A 26,381-nucleotide genomic window follows, 5' to 3' on the forward strand; every position below is an offset into this window, starting at 1 on the left:
AGGGACTATGAATTATACCCCTTGTATCCCCAGGAACTGACTCATGGCAGGTATTTATAGAAAGAATTGTCTTTGAATCCAGCTCAGGCAAGTCTCAGAGGTGAGCTCTACCTACATTGCAGTGACCCAACAGTCATGGGAGGCTGTGTAGGTGGTCCACTTCCACCTGTCACCATCACAGCCTACCTGGCTTCCTGCCAGGGACCAGAGCCATCCTCATTATCTGAAAGCTCAGCCCACCTTTCCAGAATGAATACTGGAGGTGCCTGCTTCCTCCCCATTTGCCCTCTGTTCTGTTTTCTTCTGAGTTGGGAAAGAGCTCAGTTCTGAGCCCAAGTGCCAGAAGCAGGAACCAGAATCATCCTTTCTGGTGCTGGTCAATCCTTGGAGCTGCTGCCAGGAATATGAAGCCCAGGTTTTGGGCTATGGCCATGGCAGATTTTCATCTCCCTCCTACAAGCCCTGGCATCCGCTCACCTTCCTCTGAAGGAGGGGAGAAAAAGTCTCTGGGATTAGACGAGTTTAAACCCAGGCCCTTACCATTGCTATGGCCCAGATAAAGTCACTTGGCTTCCTAGAGCCTCAATTTCCCCACCTGAAAAACCAGGATGTTAGTCTTTCAATACTAGGAGAAGGGCTGGGAGAAGGGCTCAGCACTGAGTGTTGATAGCTTCTGCTGATTGAATAATGTCTTTCTGCAAGATCTAACATAGGACCTTAGCTTTAAAAAATGTGGACCCAAAGTTTCCAGTGTCCTGTCCCAACAAACGTTAAACACAATGTGTTTCAGGTCAATATTGACATGCATTTTAATGCCCTGTATTGTGCTGACCTGGACGGTTGGCTGCATATCTGCATATATTTGCATATGTATCTATTATGTTTCATTTGAATTCATAAATAACAAACATGGCTGTGGGTCTCCAGCAGGCAGGAATCATGTCTCATTTCTTTCAGGTATCTTCCCTCTCCTATTCAATTCCAGTTCTTGTTTACTCCCGGGCATCAATAGATATTCCACAAATAACTGCTGTGTGAGAGGGAGTGGATCTGACTCCATGTTTGTAAGAAGGAGGTCTTGGTCCACTCCTTCCACAAAAGAGTAGTAGGAGAATGTAAAAACCTGTCTATCAACCACTAGATGTGAGGTCCTTTGAGGAAGGTTTTAAAAATGCACTAGTTGGGCTGGGGATGTGGCTCAAGCGGTAACGCCCTCACCTGGCATGCACGGGGTGCTGGGTTCGATCCTCAGCACCACATAAAATAAAATAAAGATGTGTCCATTGGAAACTGAAAAATAAATATTAAAAAATTTAATATTTATTTTTATTAAAAATTTAATATTTATTAATATTCTCTCTCTTCTCTCTCTCTCAAAAAAAAATGCACTGGCCTTTACTGGAAAACGAGGCAGCAGGGATGACCACAAATAAGAACTTCTGGGGCAGTTGAGGGTTAAAGGATTCTTCCAGTTGATGGGGTTTCTCTCTAGACATAGAAAGACTTTTCTGCCTCTCTCCTTCCACCTTTTCTTCTTTCAAATTACCTTTGTTCTGCCAGGCATAGTGGTGCATACCTCTAATCCCAGTGGCTCAGGAGGCTGAGGCAGGAGGATCACAAGTTCAAAGCCAGTCTCAGCACAGTGAGGTGCTAAGCAAATCAGTGAGACTCTGTCTCTAAATAAAAATACAAAATAGGGCTGGGGATGTGGCTCTGTGGTTGAGTGCCCCACTTGTGAGTGGCCCTGAGTCCAATCCCTGGTATCCCACCCCCACACAAAATTACTTTTGTCCTAAGTGATCAGTGATTAATATCCAATTTGAAACTTTGGAAAATTCAAGAAGAGTATGAAAAGATGGTGATAAGCATCCTCCTTGATCCTGCCACAGAGGCCTGAGCTCCTTCTTTATCTGAACACACCAGGCAGGGTGTGGTCCAGTCCCTATTTCAACTGCCCCCATTTTTTTTCTGCCAAACAGCAGCAGTATAGCCATGAAGGGCTCCTGTTCCATGTTGGGGATCTTACTCATGGATTGGTGAGTTTGTGTTCTGACCCTGAGCCTTAAGCTTGCTGCAAATGCTGTGCTGTCCTTCTGAGAGCTGGTCTATGGCACTGGGGCCTGGGCTTTCAGAGGCTGGCAGTGCCAAGGGTGGTTGTGCTTGTGACAGTAGTGGGCAGCTGGAGATGTCATCTTGTGGTGTCTTTCTTCTTTGGGCTCAGGGTGCCAAGTTCTGTTGGTCTGGAGACCCGCAGCCAGTGAAGTGGCAGGAGACAGTCACCCACCACTCCTTGGGAGGCACAGAGCTGAAGCAGGTTTTAGCAAAAAGTCAGGCAGCTTGGGCGTCTCTTATTCCCCCCACAGACCTCCTGGTCTTTTTTACAGCCATAAGGAGCAACCTGCAGAAATGTGATCTCATACCTCAGTGGGGACACATACTTAGTCTTGTGAGATAGGGAAGAAAACGCTGTGTGACGGGAAGCATGTTTCCTCCCCACCCCCACTTCCCTGCTATCAGGGTGGATCCCAAGGAGGGTCTTTCTGAAGGGGGGTCAGTGTGAGGATGCGAACTGGTGACTCCGAGAGGGAGTTCTAGGGCTCCCAGGTGCAGAGTGGAGGATCCTGAACGGGGCAGGTACTGGAGGGAAGAGGCCGAACTCGGGAGAGCCAGGAGGATGGCGGTGCATCTGTGTGGTATGTGAGGTTACACTTCCTGTCCAGCATTGCACTGAGTCGTTCTTGTTAGCTGCAAGCCGTTGCTGGGATCCTGCTTCAAAACAGAAGAGCATAGTGGCTGGAGGGGCCCAGCCATGGGGTTCTATATCAAAAGAGCACTGTGCTTGGGAGGAAGTGATTTAGGCCCTAGGGCACTTGCCACGCATGCCTGTTAATACCTGCACCTTACCCTGAAACTGGTGGCTGGGTGTTCTTCCCCCGACTCTGTACTGCAGGTGTCCCTCAGGCCTTCCTCGATTTGAGGACCCCAGGGCCAGGCACTGCTGCTTTGTTAAGCTGGCCTAACTTCCCAACGTCCCACGAGTTGCATTTGTTTGAGTTCTACTAATATTTATTCAGCACCCATCTCGCACCAGGCCCTGTGACAACACAACATGGGAGACAGAAAAATGCTTGTGACATAGGCCCTTGCCTGCTTGGAGCTCAGGGTAATAGATATTTGCTTTCCACTTGCAAGTGGAATGGAAGAGGTAACAGTAATGTGACAGCCTGAGGGAGGCTCCGGGAGAGAGGACACCAGAGCCTAGCCAAAGGAGGGGGGTAGACAAAAGGGTGCCTCTGACAGAAATCAGTGCCGACAAAGAATCTGTCTGGTACCTCAGGGTCCTGTGAATCACCCCAGGAGTGGGACAGGCAGAGAGCGGGAGGCAGATAAGAGATGGTAACTCATCCTGCAGGTGGCCATCCTTAAGGAGATGGGGTGGAGGTGGGAATGGACAAAGAGGTAAAAGTGTAACTCCCTGGTTGGAGGTCAATGAGTTTAATTTTTTAACATGGACTATACATTTGATTGGAAAATGAAATTCAGAATTAAAATTTTATATTTAGAAAAGGTGAAAAGAATAGCTGTCATTTTAAAAATAGAATCCAACAAAGTTTTGGCTGGAGGTTCAAGAATTTAAGAAAGGGGTGGGTGGTCACAAGAATATGGGCCCTAGTGAAGGGGGTGGGGTTTTAGCAGGGCAGTGGCAAGTGTGGACCAGATTTGCCATTTTAGACCAGTGATTCTGGCAATTGATTGGATGTTGGGCAGGAAAGAGGAAAGACCAGGGCCAGGGACCATTGAAAGGATTGAGAGATGGAGGTACCAGGTCTCTTTCTCTTTCCCTTGCCCTCATCAGACTTTCTGTTTTGGTGCCTGTCCTGGCCCACCTCAGTCTGACTCTGCAGTCGGACTTGACAGTTTTGTTGCCACAGATTAATGGTTTGCAGATGATGCATTTGCTTCCAGTACCTCTCAGGGCCATCTTCCTTTTAATCAGGATAATAGAATAACCCAAAGAATGGGGCTCGTATAGAGTTGAACATCAGTGGAGACTGGGATGGGAATTATTTTGTTCATCTGGGGGACAGATGTCTGCCTTTAAAAACAGAATTAAAAAGGGTTAATTCTGTTTTTGCACATGAGATAGAACTCAGACTCTGACAGTTCAAATCTTAGCCAGTTGTAGTCATAGGACAGCCTCAGACCTCTATGCCAGGGGCTACTGGGAAATGGGGGAGCTGGTGCTTGGGGTAAGACAACTTGCCTGGATTGGTCCTTAGGGAGGGCAGTGGGGGTGTACCAGCAACCCCAGGCTGAGTTGTCCTGGAAGGCAGGGCTCCCATCTTGGTGGGCACTGGAAAGATGTAGCATCAAGGGGTTGTGACTCTGTTCTAGATAGAAATAAAACCACTGGAAGGAGGACACCAGCTGGCACTGGGCATACTGAGCTATAAGCCTCGCTTTTGAAAGCAACCACCAGTGCCCTAACTAGAAGGTGGACATCTGGACTGCTTTTAGGGACCCCCCCAGGCACTGAAACACTGAGCCCTAGGACTCCTTGGCTGAGTCAAGAAGCAGACTATACCTCAGTGGCATGCCACTGTCCTGGACTCCCACAGACAGGTCATACTCTTGGGTCCACCCTCCTTGTCTCTCGTTGGTGAGACACGTCTTTCTGAATGGTTATATATGGGACAGCATCAGGTTAAGGGCTGGAGCTGAACTGAGCCAGAGCCATGGGCAGGGGGTTGAGGGGGCAGTCAGGGATGCTGCCAGCCTTGGGTGAGACCATCCCAGAAGTCTTAATAGGGCTCTCACAGGAAAATGGAAAACTATCACTTGTGCATTGTTTTGTTTTTGTAGTCCTGGGGATTCAACCCAGGGCGCTCGACCACTGGGCCTCATCCCAAGCTCTTTTTTATTTTGAGACAGGGTCTCACTAAAGTTGAGGCTGGACTTGAACTTTGTGATCCTCCTGCCTTAGCCTCCCAAGTAGTTGGGAGTACAAGGCCCTGCACTTCTGGGTTTTAAAAATTTTGGTCTGGGGATATAGGTCAGTTGGTAGAGTGCTTGTCTTGCATGCACAAAGCCCTGGGTTCAATCCCCAGCACCAGTGTGTGTGTGTGTGTGTGTGTGTGTGTGTGTGTGTGTGTATGATTAATCTTTTGAAGAACTCAATGCCCAGGATTTTTGGAGTGGCAGCTTGCCCATTGTTGTTAGATATTAACAACTTTACATTCCTCTTTCAGGAGTGCTTTAGGACCTGTTATCCAGGTATTAGTTCTTCTCCTGAAATTCTGGGTGAAGTTGTTTTGAATCCACCATTTCATGGCCTGTATGGGTCTCAGGCTCTCTCACTTTCCTGGGGTGTAATATTTTTCAGGATATTTCTGTCTCTTGGACTACTTCAGAAAATCATTCACACTACCATCTGTTAGTGAGGTGTTGTGGGGGTCTCAGGAAGGGGTCTTATCCCTTCCAGCCTGGGGGTCTTCCAACCCCTGGGCTCCTTGCAGAAGCCTCCACATGGTGCTCCCTGACCATTTGGAGCAACTTCCTTGTTCTGAGACCTCTCCAGCCAGCACCCAGCAAAGGGTTTTGCCAGTTCCCCTCTTTATAATTTAATCCCAGTTGTAAAAATACAAATGTTTTCTTTTTATAGATGTATTTTGTTTTTAAAATGAAATGAATTTCAAGTTCATTTGGAAGAGTTTCTCAGCAGTCCATAAAATAAATTGGGTTGTGTCATGGTGGCAAGATGAGACACTGATGTGTGCTGTATTTGTGTTTCCAGTTTCCACCTGGATGCCTGAGGCTGTGTAGATGTGGCTGGCACCCCAGAGAGTGGAGCAGGGGGTGAAGACCCAGCACTGAGAGGAGAGAGCCTTGGATAGGCTTCAGCCAGCTTCCCAGTAAGTAGCTGGTGGCTTTTACAGGTGATGCCACTTTACACTTGGGTCCATAGAATGAGCACAAGCTTCCAGACACTCAGGTTGTTGCCCTGAACTGCCCCCCCCCACCATCTTACCCAAGAACTACTATAGAATCTGTAGGACCTTAGAGGTTGCTAGTTGCTAGCCCCCTCCCCCCCACCCCATCTTGAGCAAGGGCAGGAGACCCTCTGCAGCACCTGCACCTGACAAGGCAGCTGTCCTGTGTTCCCAATATTGAGCTGCTCCTGCGGTTAGAAAGTTCTCTCTGCCACATCTGTAACAACTCTGGCTTCCTAATTTAGGCCCCTGAGACTCAAGGAAATCAGCCAATTCCCTTTCCTACAGGGTGGCACAACAGATGTTTGGGGATAACATGATAGAGTGGAGAATGAGGATCTGGGGTCAAAGATAGTCCTAACTGAATCCAGGACTTCTGTGACTCATTTTCTTGGGACAACAATATGTACATTGAGTTGTCCTGGGGACTAGATTAAATCATGAATAGGGAGCTGCCTGGTGCTGATATGTCATCAACTCATTCAACTCAATTCAGATTCAACTCAATTAAGTTGAAGGATTATACGTCTCAGTTAAAAGGCCACAGATCAACTACCATAAGTTAATGGAAGAGGTCACCAATAAGACTGTCCCCAGGCCAGACACCAGCCACAAGAGGGATCACCAGGCCATCTGCACTTCTGACTGACTTGGTTATAAGTTTGGGGGTTCCCATGACCCTTCTTCAGGTTCAGTGATTTACTAGAATGACTCTGAGAACCTGAAGTGCTGCACTTGTCATTGTAGTTCTGTCCTAAAAGAGCTATGACAAGAACAGCAAATGGAAGAGACACAGGGGCCTGGGTGGAGGTGGGACACACGGATCTCTCTTGCTCTCTCCCAGAACATCAGTGTGTTTACCCAACTAGGAAACTCCCCCAAGCCTCAGGGTCCAGAGATCTCTAGTTTTTTAACCAGGGGCCTTCATTACAGAAGCATGGTTGATGGACTCATTTGCCCTTTAATGGAACTGAGCTCCAGCCCTCTCCCTCCTGGGAGCCTGTGAGGTGGAGTGGAAGCTCCAACCCTCTAATCATGTGCTTGGTCTTTCCAGAGTAGTCCGACCTCCCTTGAAACTATCTGAGGGCCCTGGATGAGTCACCTTATTAGCATAAACTCAGGTTTGGGTGAAAAGTGGTCATTATGAATAGTAAAAGATATTTCTGCTATCTCTTGGACATTTAAAGAATTCCAAGGGTTTTGAGGTTCTGTGCCAGGACCTGGGCATAAAGACCAGATACTTTCTTTCTTCCATCACACTTGGCCCCACAGACGCTGGCCTCTGCTTATCTTCAGCATCCAGATTGTGAGCTCCTCTTCCTTGTGAGCTCCAGGTTGACATGTTCCCATTGTCTGATCAGAAAACTAGGTATTCACATAGATCTTTTCCTGGATGTTTGTTCTTCCTTTTTGTTTAACATAGCTTAAGACTGGATTGGTTCTTTCTGCTAAAACCACATAATTATAGTTATTGAGTGTGCACCTGTTTAGAGTTGAATCACAAGCCACTTATTACTCAAGTTCTTAAAGCTGATTCTTGCCCCTAAGCGACACCAAATTAGAGCCAAGAGTTAATAACACTTGCTACAGACCAGGCCATTAACTCTGCTGAGCTTTACAACCATCTTTTGGGGGCAATTATTACAATCCCCATTTTATATATTGGGAAACCGAGGCACATAACAGGTTAACTAACCTAAGATCACACAGGTAATAAATGGCACAGCTGAGATTTGAACCCAGAGAGTTCTTGTTCCAGAGTCAATGCCTTTAACCACTGAGCAACATGCACACAATTTTGATGTCCTTCACAGCATTGTGGGAGGGGAAGAGGGAGCACAAAAGGATGCCTCTGGTTCACAAAGCCAAAGGGTCTGTCCAGCTGGCTGTTGGCATGGTGATGGAATCAGGGCATCCACATCCTATGCCACTCCCATGGGCCCACCTCTGGATAAGCCCTGTAGGGCTGAGTTCCAAGAAGGGAAGGTGGCCAGGACATGTTGGTGTGGGCTCCTCTTCCTTAGCCCCATACTTATTAGTTCCTCGTGCTTCAGGGAGGGGGGAAACGGCCTCATGGAGCTGTTCCTGGAAAGGGGGTAGGATTCACCTTTCCTCTGGGTGGAAAGATTGAGCTAGGAACACTGAGTATCAGACAGAGCTGGCTCAAAACATTCCAGTCCCGGAGAAGCTGTGGGTTCAGGTGGCTCTGGAGCTGGTGGGCCTGTAGGCGTAGGAAACACAGGGAGCTCGTGACTCCATGCTTATCCGGTGCACTCATTGGGAAGTTGCTTGTTACTTAAAAAATATAAATAAATAAACAAACAAACAAACAAACAAACAAATAAATAAATAAAATTCCAAGATTCAGAGCTTTGAAAGTGACAAAGATGATTATTTGCCACGATGAGTCACTAAGCAGAGAGGTGTTGGAGTCAAGCTGGGTGATGCCTGCAGAGGAATTCTGGTCTGTAGTGCTGCCTGCCCAGGACAATCTGGTGGTGACTGCACATCTCCATGGCTCCAGTGCAGTCCTGCCACATTTGACCTTGCAGCTCTTTCTTACCCCAAGCTCCAGACTGTGTGGGAGCATGATGGAGGTAGAATATTCTATCTTTGCTACTGGGGAGTAACTAAAGGGACACTTTACCACTGAGCTACATCCCCAGCCCTATTTATTTTTTGTTTCGAGACAGGGTCTCACTAAGTTGGTTAGGGCCTCACTAAGTTGCTGAGGCTGTACTTGGAACTTTCAATCCTCCTGCCTCAGCCTCCCAAGCAGCTGGGATTACAGGTGTGTGCTACTGTACCCCGTGAGGTGAAGTACTCTTAAGTAGCCCTTTGCATACAGAATTGACTTGAGGCCACAGGACACCATAAGTTGCCTATGTGTGTTCTTTGCATAGGTTATTCTCTCCACTCCCTTATTTGGTGATGGACAAAATGAGACCCAGAGAGGGAAATGAGTGACAGAATTGGGGCAAGATTACAGGCCTCTGGCTTCTGGTCCAGAGCTAATTCCACCAGAAACATCTGGTTGTTCTTTCTCCATTTAGATGAGAGGAAAGAGTCTGGATTTAAATGTTACTAAGTACAACCCACAGTTGTTTTAGTAACCTGCCATATCTGTTTTGAAATCTCTCTTTAGACTTATTTTTTGGCTGCCATGCCCAAAAGATTCCTTCCACCACCATAGTCCCTCATCCCCATCTCTTGTCAAGTATCTCATTGACACAATTGGTAAAGGTGATGCCAGCCTGGGGGGGAGGTGAAAGGGCTTTCATGGGGAGCTGACTAATTAATGAAACAGATAAGATGAGAGGTCACAGTTTGATAGCCTTGCAGAAGCGTGTCATGATAACATATGGAGCACCCCTGCTGTACGAGGCAAGGTGGGCAAGGTGATTGTTTGAGTAGCCTGGACAGCTCTGGGAAGTGACACATAGCATGAGTTTACAAACATGAGCCTTTATACCATCTCTTGTCAGGCTTGCTAGAAATGAGCAGCCCCTAGAGTGGATGTTACATTACATGTTACAATCATTAACATAGAGCCTGTAATAATTCACCCCTGACTGCTTATTAGAATTACCCAGGGAGCTTTTAAAAACCCTGATGTCCAGTTCACACTCAAGACTAATTATATTAGAATCTCTGGCATCAGTAGTTTTTAAAGGTCCCCTGGTGATTCCAATGTGCAACCAAGGCTGAGAACCACAGCTCCAGGTAAGGGCTCAGGTCATCATCCATCCAGCCTTTGAGGGACTCTGCCCATGTGCTTTCCCTTGAACTTGCTACCCACCTTTCCCTAAAGGAAGCATGCAAATAACAATACCAAAACATCTGGGTGTTCTCTGTTTATGGGATGGGCTCCCACTCTTCTCTCTGGGCTTACTTATAGCATCATCCTCCACCCACCTCTCCTGGAGACACTGCAAGGGATGAGGGTAAAGAGTCCTGGCAGAAGAGGGAAGAGAGGCCACAGGTAGCTCAGGGACAACAAGAATATGCCCTACTGACCATCAGCACGGTTTCCTTTGTAATGAATGAGCTGCTGGCTGGAATGAAGGTTAAGGCTGGGACACACAGGACTGCTGAAGCAAGGCTGGAGGTCAAGTGTAGATCAGGACTTGGAGGCCAGGAGGGTTCTCCCAGAGAAGAGGAGAACACTCCATCTCCACAAGGAGGAAGATAAAGGGAGTGAGAGGTTACGGATGAGAACCTAGGATTTTAATCCCAGTTAATGTTCTTTGTATCTCACACATGTGTTTAAGAACTAACTATGGGTCAGTCAAGGTGCTTGCTTCCTTCTGCTGAGAAGGTAATCAGGCCTTGGGCAGAAGGCTAAAGCACTGTGGTGTTAAAATGGTCTGACCCAGACTGAAGGGCCAGTAGAGCTGACACACAGAGGGAGATCAGCTTAGCCAAAGTTGCACAGCTGGGAAGTGAAGGCTAGACCTGTAGCCTTATTCCTCAGAAGGGCTCCATTATAGCAATAAAAGGCACGTCCTAGTTCTTCATTCATGCATTTAAAAAAGTCCTTGAGTAGATAAAATACAGTGGTTGCCCTGTTCTCACTGCAGGGTATGTGGGACTCTGGGCACAACATGGCTCCCTTCAAATAGTATTTATTCTTTTTTCTTGCTGTATACTTAGTGGGGTTTGGGAGAGAATAAATTTTCCTTTAATAAAAATCACATACCTCTTTTAAACTTGGAAAGAGGATCTGATTCTGCATTAAGACACCTTTTACTAAAACAGTGATTCCTTCCCAGAAGGGAGAGCACCAAGCAAAGTGTCTCCCATCTTTTAGTGTTCTTTTGTGGATTGCCCCACCATAATTTTTAGGAGGCTTATAAAAAGGATTTACATTTATTTATTTTGTGTGTTGCTTTGGATCTAATCAGGCCTCCTACATACTGAGAAAATGCCCTACCACTGAGCTACACTCCACCCCCATAAGAAGCTTACATTTTAGATAAAATACTGAGTCCCAGTAAATAGCTTCTACGATGTGGGTATGCATTATAGAAATGTTCAAAAAGATTCGCAGGTCATGATTCCACTGGGAACTATCTACTTCAACTCCAGTGTACCCAGTGAAGCTGGGTCCATGTTTTCACTTGGCTCAATGCTGCATTAGTGCCCCCCTATCCATCAGCACACCTGGCAGGGTCGTGCCTTCTAAGTGCAGCTTACACCCCGCCAAGACTAGCTGCATTCCACTGTGAAGCCTACCAAACCCAACCCTCTGCCTTAGGGAGTGTGTGTGTCTCAATCGTAACTAACATCGTGCTTACCCCATCTCTTCTACAGGGTTCCAGGAGCAGATCACAGACCCAGCAGGAAAATGAGTGAAGAGACGGTCCCTGAGGCCACCTCCCCGCCGCCCCCGCAGGGGTCGCATTACTTTGACCGCTTCTCGGAGGAAGACCCCGAGTACATGCGCCTTCGCAACCGTGCGGCCGACCTGCGCCAGGACTTCAACCTGATGGAGCAGAAGAAGCGCGTCACCATGATCCTGCAGAGTCCGGTGAGTGGAGTCTGACACACCCGGTCAGGGAGATGGAAAGGGAGGTGGGAAGGGGAGGGGAGGGGTGGGTTGATTCTCCAGGGGACCCAGTAGATCAGTCACTCCTTTTTCCGGTGCCCAGGGTTGTAGGAAGTTAGACCCTCTAAGCAGGACCCGTGTGTATTTGATTCTCTCCCTGATCACTGGTATGTGGCCAAAGCTGAGTGTGTACGGGCAGTTTGGCTCAGAAAGTGGGAGACAGACAGGAGCCCTGCCGGGTGTCCTGTGACCCTTCGGAGCCTCAGTTTCCAGTTTTCCTTCCCCTCTCTACTGAGAACTGTAACCACGAACAGACAAATCCACATCACCAGGTGGCCAGCAGGGGGCACCACGCGAAGGCACCGCCATAGAATTCATCCTTGAGGCAGGTAGTGCCTGAGGACAGCTGGTCTAATGGATGACTGGGCAGAAGAGCAGAGTGGAGGGAGGCAAGGAGGAGTCTGGGAAAGCAGAGCATGGGGCTCCTTAGGAAACAGCCGTGGACACTGAGTGTTGGGGACTTCTGGATGGAGTGGAAACTCCAGGTGCTTGGCAAGATGGACACAGAAGCCTGTGCCCAGCTCTTCCTCAGTCCTAAGTGGGTTTCAGGGAGCCAGGCACCTATGTGGTCTGTAGGCCACCATGGTGAGGGAAGAACAGTGAATGCTCACACCCCACAGATGAGCATGGAGAGAGTGGATCTGAGGTCTTAGCAGAATTGTATGGTGAAGATAGCAGGTGCCAAGAGCATTGGCATGAGGAGTTCCTGGGGAGATCCCCAGAGTATGAATATAAGGGGTGGCAGAGTCAGATAGCACCAGACCTGGTTTCTCGGCCTCCTGCAGGAGATGAACTGGAGGAATTCTGCTTCTTTCTGTGATTTTGTAGAATTGCCAACCTCAAGTGTTTCCTGCTGCCACCTGGTGGGCAAGATGCCAAGTTCATGGCCTTGTTGTCTGAGAAGCTAGGCTTGGGATAGTGTATCAGAAGTGGAAGTGACCTCAGAGGTCATCAGATCCTTCAGCCCTTCCTTCTATTTATTATTATTATTATTAAGTATATGAGGACACTGAGACCCAGAAGAGCCATAGGCATAGCTAATGGAAATCAGGATCACTGCCCACAGGGCAAAGAGAACACGAGTTCATTCCCAGCATCTCCTTGGTGCTCCCCACAGAGCAATCCAGGGAGACTTCCGAGGGCCACTGGAATTGCCCCTGGGACCCAGGAATCCCAAGCATGATCCTTGCTTGGCTGACCTAGGGGCTGGGAGTGGGTATTTGACAGAGCTCATCATTCAGTACCTGGGGCGAAAGGGCCCTCAGTCTCTCATGTGAGAGACTCTGGGAGGACCAGCACCTTGGGGTCTGCTTCAGTCTTTCAGGGAGGAGCTGGAAGGCCTCATCCAGGAGCAGATGAAGAAGGGGAACAACTCCTCCAACATCTGGGCCCTGCGGCAGATCGCGGACTTCATGGCCAGCACCTCCCATGCAGTCTTCCCAACATCTTCCATGAGTACGTGGGTGTCTGGGGAGCTGCCAGGAGCAGAGGAGGAGGGGTGTGATGGGGAAGAGAGGAAGGAGCATGGAGAAGAGAAGCAGCTTGGTTGCCAGGCGACAGCACCAGCGTGCGATTGCATTAGCAGGCCTGGGGGAGATCAGCAGAAGCCAGGGAGGTGCTTGGCTCTGTTTTTGATATTGCTGCAATTAAGGACTCACAGAAGAATTATCCCTGATGACAGAAATGGGAGTGGTAGAGGTAACTTCAGGGGATGAGAGGCAGCCATCCAAGCCATTGTCTCTATGCTGCATTAGACAGGCCAACTGAACCCTATAGATGAGCCAGAGGAGCCAGGGCTAAGCATGAACCCACCTTCCTGGGCTGTGTATGAAGCTCTGACCATGACCTTTAAAAACAAAACATCAAATATAGGATGATGGTTGACAGGAAAATAATCAAGAAAGATTATTGTACTGTGTTCTTGAAACCTGAAAATGATGACTATCAATATTTTGATGTATATCTTTTTACCTTTTCTCTTAGCATATAGTTTATGCAAGTAAAAATATAATCACATTATATATATCATTATAATAATATATTCTAACTAATTTTTTACATAATAAAATATGGTTCTGGTTAAACACAGTGGTGCACTCCTGTAATCCCACCTACTCTGAAGGCTGAGGCAGGAGGATTGCAAGTTGGATGTCAGACTGGGCAATTTGGCAAGAACCTGTCTTAAAATAAAAAATTAAACTGAGGATGTAGCTCAGTGGTAGAGTGGTAGGGTGTGTTAGTAACTCATATGCACACAATTTGGTTCTGCAATGTAATTTTTTGGCAGATGTATGCTATTTAATCAATTTTCTGTTATTGGATTTTTAGATTATTTTCAGTGCTTTACTATTATAAAAAATACAGTAAACATCCTGATTAAAATAATCTTAGAATAGATACTTGACTATTTTCTCTTAAGTTATAAAATGTAGCTTTGCTGGATCAAAGCATATCCACGTTTTAAGACTTTTGTGCATATTGGCAAATTTTTTACTTTCTCCATTCTGGAGAAAGAAAGATAAAATCAACTTATGTTTCCAGTGTCAATGTGACAGAGTGCTCATTTCTTCACCCTGATCTGTAATATATCTTAGCATTAATTTCATCATTCTGATTTGACAGTGATAAATAGTACTTTGCATTTTAATATGCACTTATTTTATTACTATTGAGTAGATATATTATGCATTTTAATATATATTGGATGTGATTTTCTTTTTGTAGTAAGTTGCCTATTTGCATTCTTTGCTGATATTCCTATTAGCATATTTTTTCTTACAGAACCTGGAATCTTTATAATGAATTCTATTTCCCTGCTATCTACTAAATACATTGCAAGTTTTCCTTTGCCTTTTAAATTCTTTCATGGTATTTTTCATCTCTAGAATTCTTTAATTTTCATGTGGTTGAATCCATTGCTGTTTTCCTTTGTGTATTCTGTTTTTGTTTGCATGCTTACAAAAACCTTCCCATGTTTTATCATCCCAGGGAACAAATGCCCTTAATTATTCACTTGTCATTTTTTTCTCAAACATGTGTTTATTCTTTAAAATGCCTTCAGAATTATTTTGTCAAGCTCTACCCTCTACGCCTCATCTACCTTAAACAATTCATTTTAGAATTTTTCCTGGGATAAGATGAATAGATTGATTTGGTAGAAAAATTATAAGTGTGTAATTTACATTAAAATATAATCTCCATGGGGAAAAATTGTATGTTTGGTTCTAGAATACTGTATTCTAGAATAGTGTCCTAGACTTAAAAATAGCATTGGGCACACAGGAGGCTCTTTAAAACTATTTGCATGAATTGATTAAATCTTTTCAGATATGAGGGGTATTTTCACCATATATTTAAGGGCTATTTTCATATGGTCCCTACTGATGTTAATCCCTGAAACTTTGTCACTTTGTCACTTTAAATGAATCTTTCCGTATTCATTTTTCTTTTTGGTTATAGCTCTCACTTAAGAAGGGAGATAGATGGGTAGATAGATAGATATTAATTATCTTGGGGTTTGTGTATTGAACATCACATATCTGCAAATAATGTATATTTTTGCCTTTATCATTCCAACACCTTCCCATGTTTTATCATCCCAGGGAACAAATGTACCCTTTCGCTTATTATTCCAGTTTTTTCATTTCATCCACTAGAACTTTCAGAACAATGTTAATAATAGATTAGAGAGTAATCATCCATGTCTTGTTTCTGACTTTAATGGAAATTCTTTTGCCACACAGTTTGAGGTAATTATTCTTTCTCATGCCGAGGAAATATATTTTTAATCTAATTCATTATAGGTCTTCTTCAGAAGTGGTTGTTGCTGCATTTGAGGACATTTATTGATTTTTGTTTCCTTGATCAGTTGTTGTGATGAGTTATAGATTTCTGAATACTGAACTCTTTTCATTCCTGAAATAAATGATTCCTGGTCTTGATATATTCTTTTCAAAATACTTTGGATTTGATTTGATGAAATTTATTCAGGATCTTTTGTATACGTTTTCACATGTGAGACTGCTCAACAGTTCACTTTTGGGGTAGTCTTAATCCAGTATTGGGATTCAAGCTGTGGTTTCCTAACACGATCCAGAGTGTGCTTACCTTTCTTTTTGCCCTGATGGATTTTGAATGCAATAGAAAGCCTTTGTTCCTTAAAGTTCATTACTCATTTATAAAGCCATCCAGATCTGAAAATATTTTGGAGATTATTTTGACACTCTCCCCTCAGTTTTATTTTTGCTGTTTATTGAGTAAATTTTTGTCATATATTTCATATAAAATTATCTACTTCTTGGATCTTTTCAAAATTACTGGTTGCTATTTTGACTTTATCTTTTGGTGGTGCTAGGGACTGAACTCAGGGCCTCAGACATGCTAAGCATGTTCTCAACCACTGAGCCACATTGCCAGTCTCCTTTCTTCTTATTCTAAGAGGTATCAGAGATTGTGTTTTCTCATTTCTAATTGATTGAATCCATGTTCTTTTAAAAATTTGTTAATATTGGATTTTATTGCATTATGTTTGGGAAACATGGCCTATTTAATTTCCGTATCAAGGATTTATTGAGATTTTTTCCCTGTGAGTGTGGCCTAATGTTTTCAAATGATGTATGGTTATAGGAGATCTCTAGGTCATGACCTTTAACCCATATTTCCATTTCCATTTGATTTTTTGTATAAAATGGAAGTTGTGTTGTATTTGATTTCTGTTAATTTCTCTTTGTATTTATGATAGTTTTTCCTTTGTATATCTTAATGAAATGTCCAAAGCACAATTATTCATTATAGCTGTAGTTTTATTATGGATTATACCTTTAATCCATATAAAATGACCTGCAAAATGGTTCTCTTTGCCCAAAAGAATATCGTTGTACTTTGATGTTAATGTTATGACCTCTGTTTATTTCTGTTTTTATTTGCCTGATGTATTTTGGATCTTCCTTTTATTTTTACCTGTTTTGTGTCACTTCAATGTTTTTAGCCTTTTTTTTTTTTAAACCTCCTATAGAAGCATTGTCTTCTGGCTTTCTAAGGCAATAATAGAGAAACTTGAGACAGATTTTTTTTTTTTTGTTGTTGTTCCTTTGTAGCTACCCAAAAGTTTTCTTCTTTTTTTTAAAGATGTTTCTAGATTTTCCCCTCATCTATGTAGTTCATAAATGTTTTCTGTAAATATATAATTTTTATGGACTGTTTTGGTCTAAATTATAGTAAGGTCTTACAATTTGTATACATAAACCTTTATTTCAGTTTAGAAAATTTTTCTTCTATTATATCAATTCTAATTGTCTAAACACAGGCTCTCTGGCCTTGGTCTCTGGTTTTTGTCTCCCACGTCTGTCTGTCTATACTCCATCATTGTCTTTACATCTCTGTCTCTGCACTACTTTTGAGAGACAAATAGGGCTGACCGGTATTCCCATTGCCTCATCAATCAGCGTCTACTAGGGAGAAAGATGGATGCCTGAAAATACAATGAGTACATGTCCAGAGGTGGGTGGTTGAGAGAAGTTGTCAGTGTCATGACTTATTCTCTGTGTAGCTCCATTTGTCTTAGATTTTTTTTTTCATTAGTGTGCCCTTCACTATTGTCTTTCAGGGAGGTCACTGAGTTTCCATCTGGCCCAGTTAGACCTGTGTATAAACATGGTGTTCAACCAGACTCACTTATGGAGCTGGTCAGAGTAAGAATCCTGTACATTAAGATTCTGAGAGCAGAGGTGTGGGAACTCTTGTAGAGCCCTGCTGTTCTCATCTCCTGCCCCTGGGTCCTGTGGGTAGAGGAATCCTCACAGTTGAAACTCCTCAGCGTCAGGGAAGGGAATTTTGTTTGAGATCAGACACAGATGATGTGACGGAGTGAATGTTTTCAGGCCTGTTTTGGCCTCTTGGCCACCCTAGAATTCCACAGTTCTTTGTAAGAGAGGATTGAAAGAACGGGGATATGAACCCTCTCTCCAGTAGGCCCACTTGCCTGGCTTTGCTTAAGACCTAGTGTCCTTCCCTTTTGCTGCTAGGGATGAAGCAAAGAGGTAGTTTCTTGTGTGGGAAACCCATCTACAGGAAGGGATCTAAGACTAGTCAATTTTGTATTAGAAATCCTTCACTTTGGAGTTTTGTCGTTGCTCTTGCTCATCTAACTGGGACTTAGAACACTGGTGTCCCTGGCAATGCTGCATTCAGTGGACACATGCCCCGGGGTAGGGGCATCTCATATGGTCGATACACAGGCCCTTTGTGTGTGGTGGCCCAGCAGCACCCTCCCACCCTCCCATCTTCAGACCATCTCATTTTAACTAATGGCCAATATGTACGGGAAATACATCACATTGTAGTTGGAGCGGGTATTACAGATATGATAAAAGTTTCCAAAGAGCCTTTTAATCCATTAGAGTTTTAGTGGGGAGCTGGGAGAGGCAGCTTTGAGAGACTCTCAGGCAGACATCATTGTTAGCTAGAACCTTACTTATTGATTCTCTTATTGGTTCCTAGACACTGAGTCATCCAAATGCAGGGCATTCAGATGCCTTCTTCTGCCTCCCCGAGTGAGGCACTGGCATCAAGGTTAATGGAATGGACTGGACATCAACTCATAGACCCTCTTGGTGTTCTGAGGATGAGACAGTCAAACCTTCTTGGCCTGTTTCCAAGTCTCTTGCATCTTCTCCAGAAATTTCCCAGAAGGAACCATCACATAAAAAGAGTCTGTGTGTCCAGAGAGAAATAGATATGCCTCAAATCCATTGTTCAACCTTAACTTCAGGAGTTTGTGACTCCTGAAAATGACTCAGGAAAGTCAAGGAATTTATTTCCCAACTGACTTGGCTTTCTAAATTACAAAAAAAAAAAAATTGTTATATGTTCTAGCTAAAATGGCATGATAATATCAGATCTAATGACTGGTAACTTCTTCATTAGCGCTAACTGATGAAATAGACCTTTATTTCCACTCAGAGTTTATTCTTGGTTTTTTTTAAAATTAATTAATTAATTTTAATTAGGTATATATGACATCAGAATAAATTTTGATTCATTGTACACAATTGCAGCACAACTTTTCATTTCTCTGGTTGTATATGATGTAGTGTCGCTCCATATGTGCATTCATACGTGTATCTAGGGTAATGATGTCCATCTCATTCCACCATCTTTCCTGCCCCCATATCCCCCTCCCTCCCCTCTGCCCCATCAAACTTCATCCATTTTTTTCCAAGACCATTGGATTATAGACTGAGGAGTGGGATAGCAGGGTCAAATGGTGGTTTAATTCCAAGTTTACTAAGGAATTTTCATACTGCTTTCCAGATTAGTTGCACCAATTTGCAGTCCCACCAGCAATGTGTGAGGAGTGCGCCTTTTCCTCCACATCCTCACCAACATTTATTGTTGTCTGTATTCTTGATAACTGCCACTCTAATTGGTGTGAGATGAAATCTTAGAGTAGTTTTGTTTTGCATTTCTCTAATTACTAGAGATGTTGAATATTTTCTCACATATTTGTCGATTGATTGTATAATCTTCTGAGAAGTGTCTGTTCAGCTCCTTAGCCCATTTATTGATTGGGTTGTTTGTTATTTTGGTGTTAAGTTTTTTGAGTTCTTTATATATCTTTATATATCTGATGTGTGTGTGGCAAAAATTTGCTCCCAGGATGTAGGCTCTTTCTTCACCACATTGATTATTTCTTTTGCTGAGAAGAAGCTTTTTAGTTTTTGAGTCCATTCCATTTGTTAATTCTTGATTTTATTTCTTGGGCTTTAGGAGTCTTGTTAAGGAAGTCAGGGCCTAATCTGATGAGATGAAGATTTGGGTATTCTTGGTTTTACTCGATGTCCATTCTTAGGGTTTATGGTAATCTTGGCATTCTGAGAACCCTTTATTCTGTGATCTGAGTGTTACCATTTTTTTTTTTTTAAATCAAAAGCAATGCCATGTTTAGTTAAATGAGCAGAGGACTTTATGGGGTATGAACACCTATTCTATGGACTTTCTCCCTCTGGATGAAGATTAAAGAATATTCATTGCCTAGGGATGTTTCTTGTATAGCTGTAAGAATTTGAAGAGGCTTAGTGCAGGAATAGGAGGGTTGAGCTGATGGGAGCTCCTGACCCTGAGAGCTGTCCTATCCCTACTGCTGTCCCCTGCAGACTTTTCCATGATGACACCCATCAATGACCTCCACACTACTGACTCCCTGAACCTGGCCAAGGGGGAGCGGCGCATGCGCTGCAAGATCAGCAGTGTCTACCGACTCCTAGACCTCTATGGCTGGGCCCAGCTGAGCGACACCTATGTTACGGTGAGAAAAGCACCTGGAGCAGGGTGGGACATTGCATGTAGCCCCCACAAGAGCCAAAAGGAAAACCCTGGTCACTAAAATAGATAACCTACCCAGTGGACACTTTGGGTGGGGACCAGGATCACCTGGACCCTACTTCTGAGGCTGTTCTTGAACATTGTGAGATTCCTCTTCTCGCTGTGGTTCCCCAGCTCCATGGACAGCTGAGTCCTCTTCATCTCTTAATGGTTGGGAGAGAGGCGAGAGTTCAGTAAAGTGGATTCAGGAAGAAAGAGATTCACGTGTCCTTGGAAATGTCCCATTTCCCTATTTGCCCCTAAAAATGTGTGTTTTTCCTGCAGCTGAGAGTCAGCAAGGAGCAGGACCACTTCCTGATTAGCCCCAAGGGAGTTTCCTGCAGTGAAGTCACGGCGTCCAGCCTGGTGAGGACCCTTGGCATCTGGAGGACTCCTCCACAGCAGGGGGGAGGAGGGAGAAGGGATGAGCCGGAGTCCTCCAAGTGGAGAAATGGGAGGATGGGAGGGGGGGTGGACACTTTGGAATGAGAAGCTCAGAAATGCGAGACCTAACTGATGCTGGGGCTCTTAGAGGTTGCTTCTGGGTCCCTCCCAGGCTGCTCCTTTTAGGTGGGATGGGAGGAGGCATCCAGAAGGTGGTACAAGCCAGGAAGATTTCTGGGTGGAAGGGAGAGAGCAGTAGAAAGGACTGTCTTGAAAGCAGAAGCACCCAATGCTTCTCAGAGACACGGGCTGCCGTTCCTTGCAGCTGGGAGGGGAGGACACCACCTGGGCGCTTGAGTCATGTCCAACTATGGAGTCCAGGTACTAGAACAAAAGTCCAGGCTGACAGAACCACTGAACATCCAGGCAGAGCAGGACCTCAAGGTTGGCCAAGGCCATGTTATATGCAGAAAAGGACACTGGTGCTCACAGAGGGTCCGTGACCCAAGGAGGTGACGGCCAGGTGAGAACTGGGATCACAGAGACAGGAGCAACACAGGCTGTTTTTAAAGGCTTTATTGTCTGGTTGGGGTGACAGGCGAGGTAGTCACTGATGACAGCTCAGAGTGTAGAGTATTCCGGGAGAGCTTTAGGAGCCCAGGGAGGGGCACCAAGCTCTGCCAACAGCCCCAGGAGGTGGAGGCATGGAGGGAAGAGGCTTCTAATTGAAACAGTGGTGCAGAAGGGAGTCCTGGTGAGTCCACAGGAGAGGGCTGGCAGAGGTGTCCTGACCTTGGCAAGAGCGCAGCATGCTCCAGGCTCTGATGTTCATGGGTCCCGTTGTACGGGAGAACAGGCAGGTGGCGAGTCTGGTGTAGATGTTCAGAATCTAGAGGTGAGGCTGGAAATGGGGTGGGGACCAGATGATAAGAAGCCTAGAAGGACTTGTTACAGAATTTTGGCTTTATTCTGGTGGAATTTCAGAGCTACTGATGTACTATAAGCACTTAGAGTACTCAGCACACATCTGAGCAAGCAGGGAACTCGCCTGAAGGAAGCCAGAAGTTATCACTGGACACTCAGGTTCCCAGTGCCTGAGGGGGAGAGTTGCTGCCACTTCAAAGTGTGGAAGTCATGTTCATTTTGTAAAACTCACTTAACGAAGTGTACTGAAGTACTGTGAGTGGTACAATCAGGTTTCCATTGTGTAAAGATCACTGACCATGATGTGGAGGCCAGCTGATATCAGGACAACTGGTTAGTGCTGTTACAGTAAGCCGGGCAGAACATTTTGGTCCTGTGGGCTTTTGGGGCCTGGCTATCAGCTGGATTGAGATTTGAGTTTGAGGAGCTGGTGGGACACTCAGGAGGACAAGTCATTTGACATCTTATTATTCTAAGTTTAGAAGAGACCTAATCTTGAGATAGAGGCTTGAGAGTCATGAGCATGTGTTACTCAGGGAGTATGTGAAGTCTTAGGGCTGCCATGTATGCTTGTACGGTTTGTGTATTGCACAAGGGAGCGTGGCTGGCAAGGAAGATGGGAGAGGGTGAAATTCAGCCTGTGTGTCACTCACTAATGCATCCAGGCGCTTGACTTCTTCAAATTAGCATAGAAGCAACATCCATGTGCCAAGCCCTGCACCCCTGGGGCTACCCTCAGAGGGAATATTTGTTTATTCTTTTGTGCAAAGGCACCTCATGGGTTGGTGGTTGTCTTATTAGCTGTGGAGATTCTTGAGTGATCACAGGTCACACATCCAAGGACGAGGCAAGAAACACATGAACTCAAAGAGAGGCCAGCCCAGAGTGGGAATTCTGAACTCAGCACACATCGGAGCAAGCAGGGAACTAGGATGAAGGAAACCAGAAGTTATCACAGGACACTCAGGTTCAAAGTGCCTGAGGGGGAGAGTTGCTGCTACTTCCAAGTGTGGAAGTCACATTCATTTTGTAAAATTCACTTGAAGAAGAATTTTGTAAGAGGGGATTTACTGGACATCTTACTGATGCTTCTGCTTAAGCAGATGATGTCAGTAGCCTGTCCCTTCCCCCACACCAGGGTCTGTCTCCTTCCTTTAGTCCCCTCTGCTGGGGCTTTCAGGGATGGAGATGGAGGCAGTTTATAGGACTGCCTTGTAGGCTGCACTGAAGATGGCTCCGCTGCTTCAGCTTGAAAAGCCCAAGTTATACTTTTAAGAAGCTCTAATCTAGCTCGGTAATGTCCAGGGGACATCTGTAATCAGTAAGTAGATTAACTACCAGCAAGAGGGAAATTGCACTGGGGAACAGGCGTGTTTTCAGCTCAAGTGTTAGGAGGACCTCTTTAAGGATTTGGGTTGGTGTTGACTGATGGGGATGTGGCCTCGGAGCGTGTGCTGTAGGGTTGCAGCAATTCAAAGATTGGATGTTTTCCCAGTTGCTATCCAGGGGGCCCCTGGCTTGGAGTGAGGCTTTAGCTCTTTGGTAAAGAAGCAGCAGTTCCTCCCGTGAGCCAGGAGAGGGGGGTGTTGGCCGATTTTGTACTTGCACTGTGTTGTCTGAGTAAGTCTGTTTATATATGCTTAAGGAGTGGTCATTTGTCTTGTTGTGTCAGTTACAAAGTGACCTTCTCTGATGTTGGCGTTTTTGTGAAATTATCTAAGTAAGGAACACCATGGCCAGCCACAGCTTGTTCTCTCCCTCTTGTTTCCTCATGCAAGAGATTGGACACATACACACACACACACACACACACACACACACACACACAAAAAAAAAAAAAAAAAAACAACCATGTGAGTTTTAGAGTCAAAAGTAGATTATAAAGCCAGTGACTTCTTTCTACTCATTTTTAAACTCTGCCTTCTGGGTAGTTGGTAAATGGGTGTTCAGTATAATAGTCTCTTTACCTTTGTGTATGATTTTTAAATTTAAAAATAAAAAGACTCAATTTAGATAGGATTTCCTCTGGGAAGACTTCTGATCCTCCTGTTCTGCTGGGATTAAAGACTCCTTCTACCTAGTTCTAGAGAATTCTGTGAATGACTAACTTCTTGTAACTCAAAGTGGGGTCTGTGACCCACAGCATGGGTATCACTTAGGAAGGTGTTAGAAATGCAGAATTTGCATTTTGACAGGGGATTCACATGCACAGAAAAGTCTAAGGACCTCTGTTCTAGCATTTCCCCTGCTGAATTATATCATCTTATGATCCCTTAAGATTGTTCACTCTCTGAGGGCAGGACTTGGGTCCTTGTCCTTCAACACCAAGCTCAGCCATTGCTCCTGGGGTCTGGAATAGGGAATAGAGAGGTTGGTGAGTGCAGGGCTCACCTCCTGGAGGAGGAGGAAAGGCCCTGCCGTGCTGTTACTCTGAGACTCTTCTCTGGCACAGATCAAGGTGAACATCCTGGGAGAGGTGGTGGAGAAGGGCAGCAGCTGCTTCCCGGTGGACACCTCGGGCTTCTGTCTGCACTCGGCCATCTATGCAGCCAGGCCTGATGTTCGGTGCGTCATCCACCTGCATACGCCTGCCACAGCAGCGGTGAGTGGTGCTTTCCTGGCACTCTGAGGTCCTCATCCACTGTCACCTCCATGCACAGCAGCCAGACCCAGGGCACCTGCTTCTGAAAGATTCTCCCGGAGGCAAGACATAAGCTGTCTAAGGTAGTAGCAATCTCATCATCTAAAACAGTTCTAGAAAGATCTGGAACTCAGGCCAAGGTGAGGAGAGAATCCAGCTTCAGAAACATCATTCTGTCCCTCTTTCTAACTGCCAAAGTCTTGGTATAAGGTGAAGTCGTGGAATGTCCATTCCATGGCATCCTCCACTCTACTACGTGCATGAGCCAGGACCATGTACCCCAGGGCTGTCTCTCCCAACTTTCTGCTCAGGTCAGTCTTGTGAGGCCTGGGGCTGCACCTGTCCCCGCATAGCTGAGGCTCTGGGAGGAGATATCTTGACAGAGGATAGATGAGAACCTAGACTGTCCCCACTTTTCCATAGCTTGGTGTAGCTGAGAGTTGGGGGCAGGTGCAACCCATCTCAGGGAGAATAGGAAGAATAATCTCAAGAACAAGTTGCCCCCAAGGGCCTCTGGTCATTTGTCCATATGGATCCAAGACACTGTGACGTCACTTGGAGAGAGAGTAGAAAACCAGTTGCTTCAAGCTTCACCCCATCCTACTGACCTCCAGAGGACCATGCATTCACCAGGAAGGAGCAGACTTGTGGCCGGCCTGTTCTTTTCTCAGTGAAGCACACTGGTTATGGGCAGTCAGACCTCCCAGAATCTGGAGTAAGACTTGATGATGGAGTTGTGCCAAGCATGTGTGTCTGCAGAGCCCAAGGCCGACTCATGGAGTAGAGTGAGGGTTCCCTCCATGCTCCTTGCTCTTCATAAGAGGTGGGAGACAGGGTCACAACCTGTGCTTTACCACTGGTTCCTGGCACTTCTGCAGCCCCAGAGCCATAAAATGGTTTCTCATTGGTCTTCCTTGCAGAGACGTGTCGGTTTCTGCACTGAAACCAAGGCTGAGTGTTTTCTCCACCCCATCCCGGGGATCTTGAGCCTGTTCCACCTGTACAAACTCCCATCCCTCCTGCCTGGAGTCACAGGACCACAGCTGGGCTGGGGCAGGACAGCAGTAGCTCTCTTGAATCATTGTACCCAGCATTTCTAACAGCTGAAGTATTGGTGTGAAAACTAACATTAGAGCCAGAAGCATGAAAGCAGATCCCAGCCGGTGGAGGAGGAGACCCAGGCCTTTCTCCGTAGCTGCTCCCCTGATCCTGCCTACCCCAGAGTAAAACTGGATTGTGCTGTGCTGTGCTGTGGAAAAGGCCAGTGGAACTGGGGGCAGCAGGTGCTAGCCATTCCATTGTCTCCCTACAGGTCTCAGCCATGAAGTGTGGCCTCCTGCCTGTCTCCCACAATGCCCTGCTGGTGGGGGACATGGCCTATTATGACTTCAACGGGGAAATGGAGCAGGAAGCCGATCGCATCAACCTGCAGAAGTGCCTTGGCCCCACCTGCAAGGTTTGCTCAGCTCTTCTGGGAAGGTGCTCTGGAGTGGCATTGTCAAAACCGACATCACGAAAGTGACATGTATTCATTGGAGAATGTTTAGAGGTCACAGATAATTTTTTTTTTTCTAGACAGAAAAAGAAAAACCTATCACACTACTCAGATTTTGGTGTACATCCCAAGTGTTCTCATATATACCTACAAAATTGGGATCATAAAATATGTTCTCTTTTTTGCCCTTAGCAAAATATAATATTATCATTAAACATTTTCTGTCGCTATTTTAAATTATTAAATTATGCCTTATGTGAATAGCCATTAAACGGAACAGTCCTCTAGGGTAGGACATCAGAAGGCTTGTCTTCACCCTCTCAAATTTTCTCTTCATATAAACAACATTGGGATCAAAATCCTTTTGACTAAATCTTCTTATGCTTGAGATAATTTCCTTAGGACAAATTTCTAGGGATGCACATTTTATAACTCTTGCTTCATATTGATCAGTTGCCTCCCCCTGACAACTCTTCTCTCCTTCCCCATGTCTAATATAGAGGATGTGATTTCCCTGCAGTCTCCCCAAACTTGAGTGTTATCACATTCATTCATTCACTCATTCATTCATTCATTATCAATCTGCTGGAGAAAAGTGGAACACCGTTATTGCTTGGGTGAAGTCTAAAGCCCTAACATATAACAGCACACACTTGAGCTTGGAAACAGCCTGGGTTGGTGGTTGCTTGCCACCATCCGACAAGGCACTCACTGTCTGTTTCCTGCCTCCCTGCCTCCCTGTCTCTAACTCAGGTGAGAAGTCCTACCTCTCTCTCCCAACATCCTCCAAAGTATCATTAGCAGTGCCAGGACAGGGATGAGATCTTTACACTTTAAAGTGCTACAAGAAATTGAGAGAGGGGGTGTTCACTGTTTGCAGAGTCTTTTGTGGGCCAGAGTCATTGTCTCCATCTCTCTGGACTTGAGAGAAAGGGTCTGCAGCTGTTTTAAGCAAGAGAGGGTGTGCTGTAGAGAGCC

At 45.4% G+C, this 26,381-nt stretch overlaps 1 protein-coding gene across 2 annotated transcripts in view; it reads left to right on the plus strand.

Moving 5' to 3' along the window:
- Positions 1-26,381, plus strand: part of Add2 (adducin 2) — a 112,030-nt gene that overhangs the window by 56,551 nt on the left and 29,098 nt on the right. For both annotated transcript variants that reach the window (XM_040271330.2, XM_005322125.4), the window contains exons 2-8: positions 5,795-5,912; positions 11,304-11,520; positions 12,915-13,053; positions 19,752-19,903; positions 20,245-20,325; positions 23,720-23,869; positions 25,221-25,364. In XM_040271330.2, coding sequence (XP_040127264.2) covers positions 11,338-11,520; positions 12,915-13,053; positions 19,752-19,903; positions 20,245-20,325; positions 23,720-23,869; positions 25,221-25,364 — 849 coding nt within the window. In that variant the 5' untranslated portion in view covers positions 5,795-5,912; positions 11,304-11,337. The remainder of the gene's footprint in view (positions 1-5,794; positions 5,913-11,303; positions 11,521-12,914; positions 13,054-19,751; positions 19,904-20,244; positions 20,326-23,719; positions 23,870-25,220; positions 25,365-26,381) is intronic.

Source organism: Ictidomys tridecemlineatus, chromosome 12, assembly GCF_052094955.1.
Source record: "Ictidomys tridecemlineatus isolate mIctTri1 chromosome 12, mIctTri1.hap1, whole genome shotgun sequence".
Lineage (NCBI taxonomy): Eukaryota > Metazoa > Chordata > Mammalia > Rodentia > Sciuridae > Ictidomys > Ictidomys tridecemlineatus.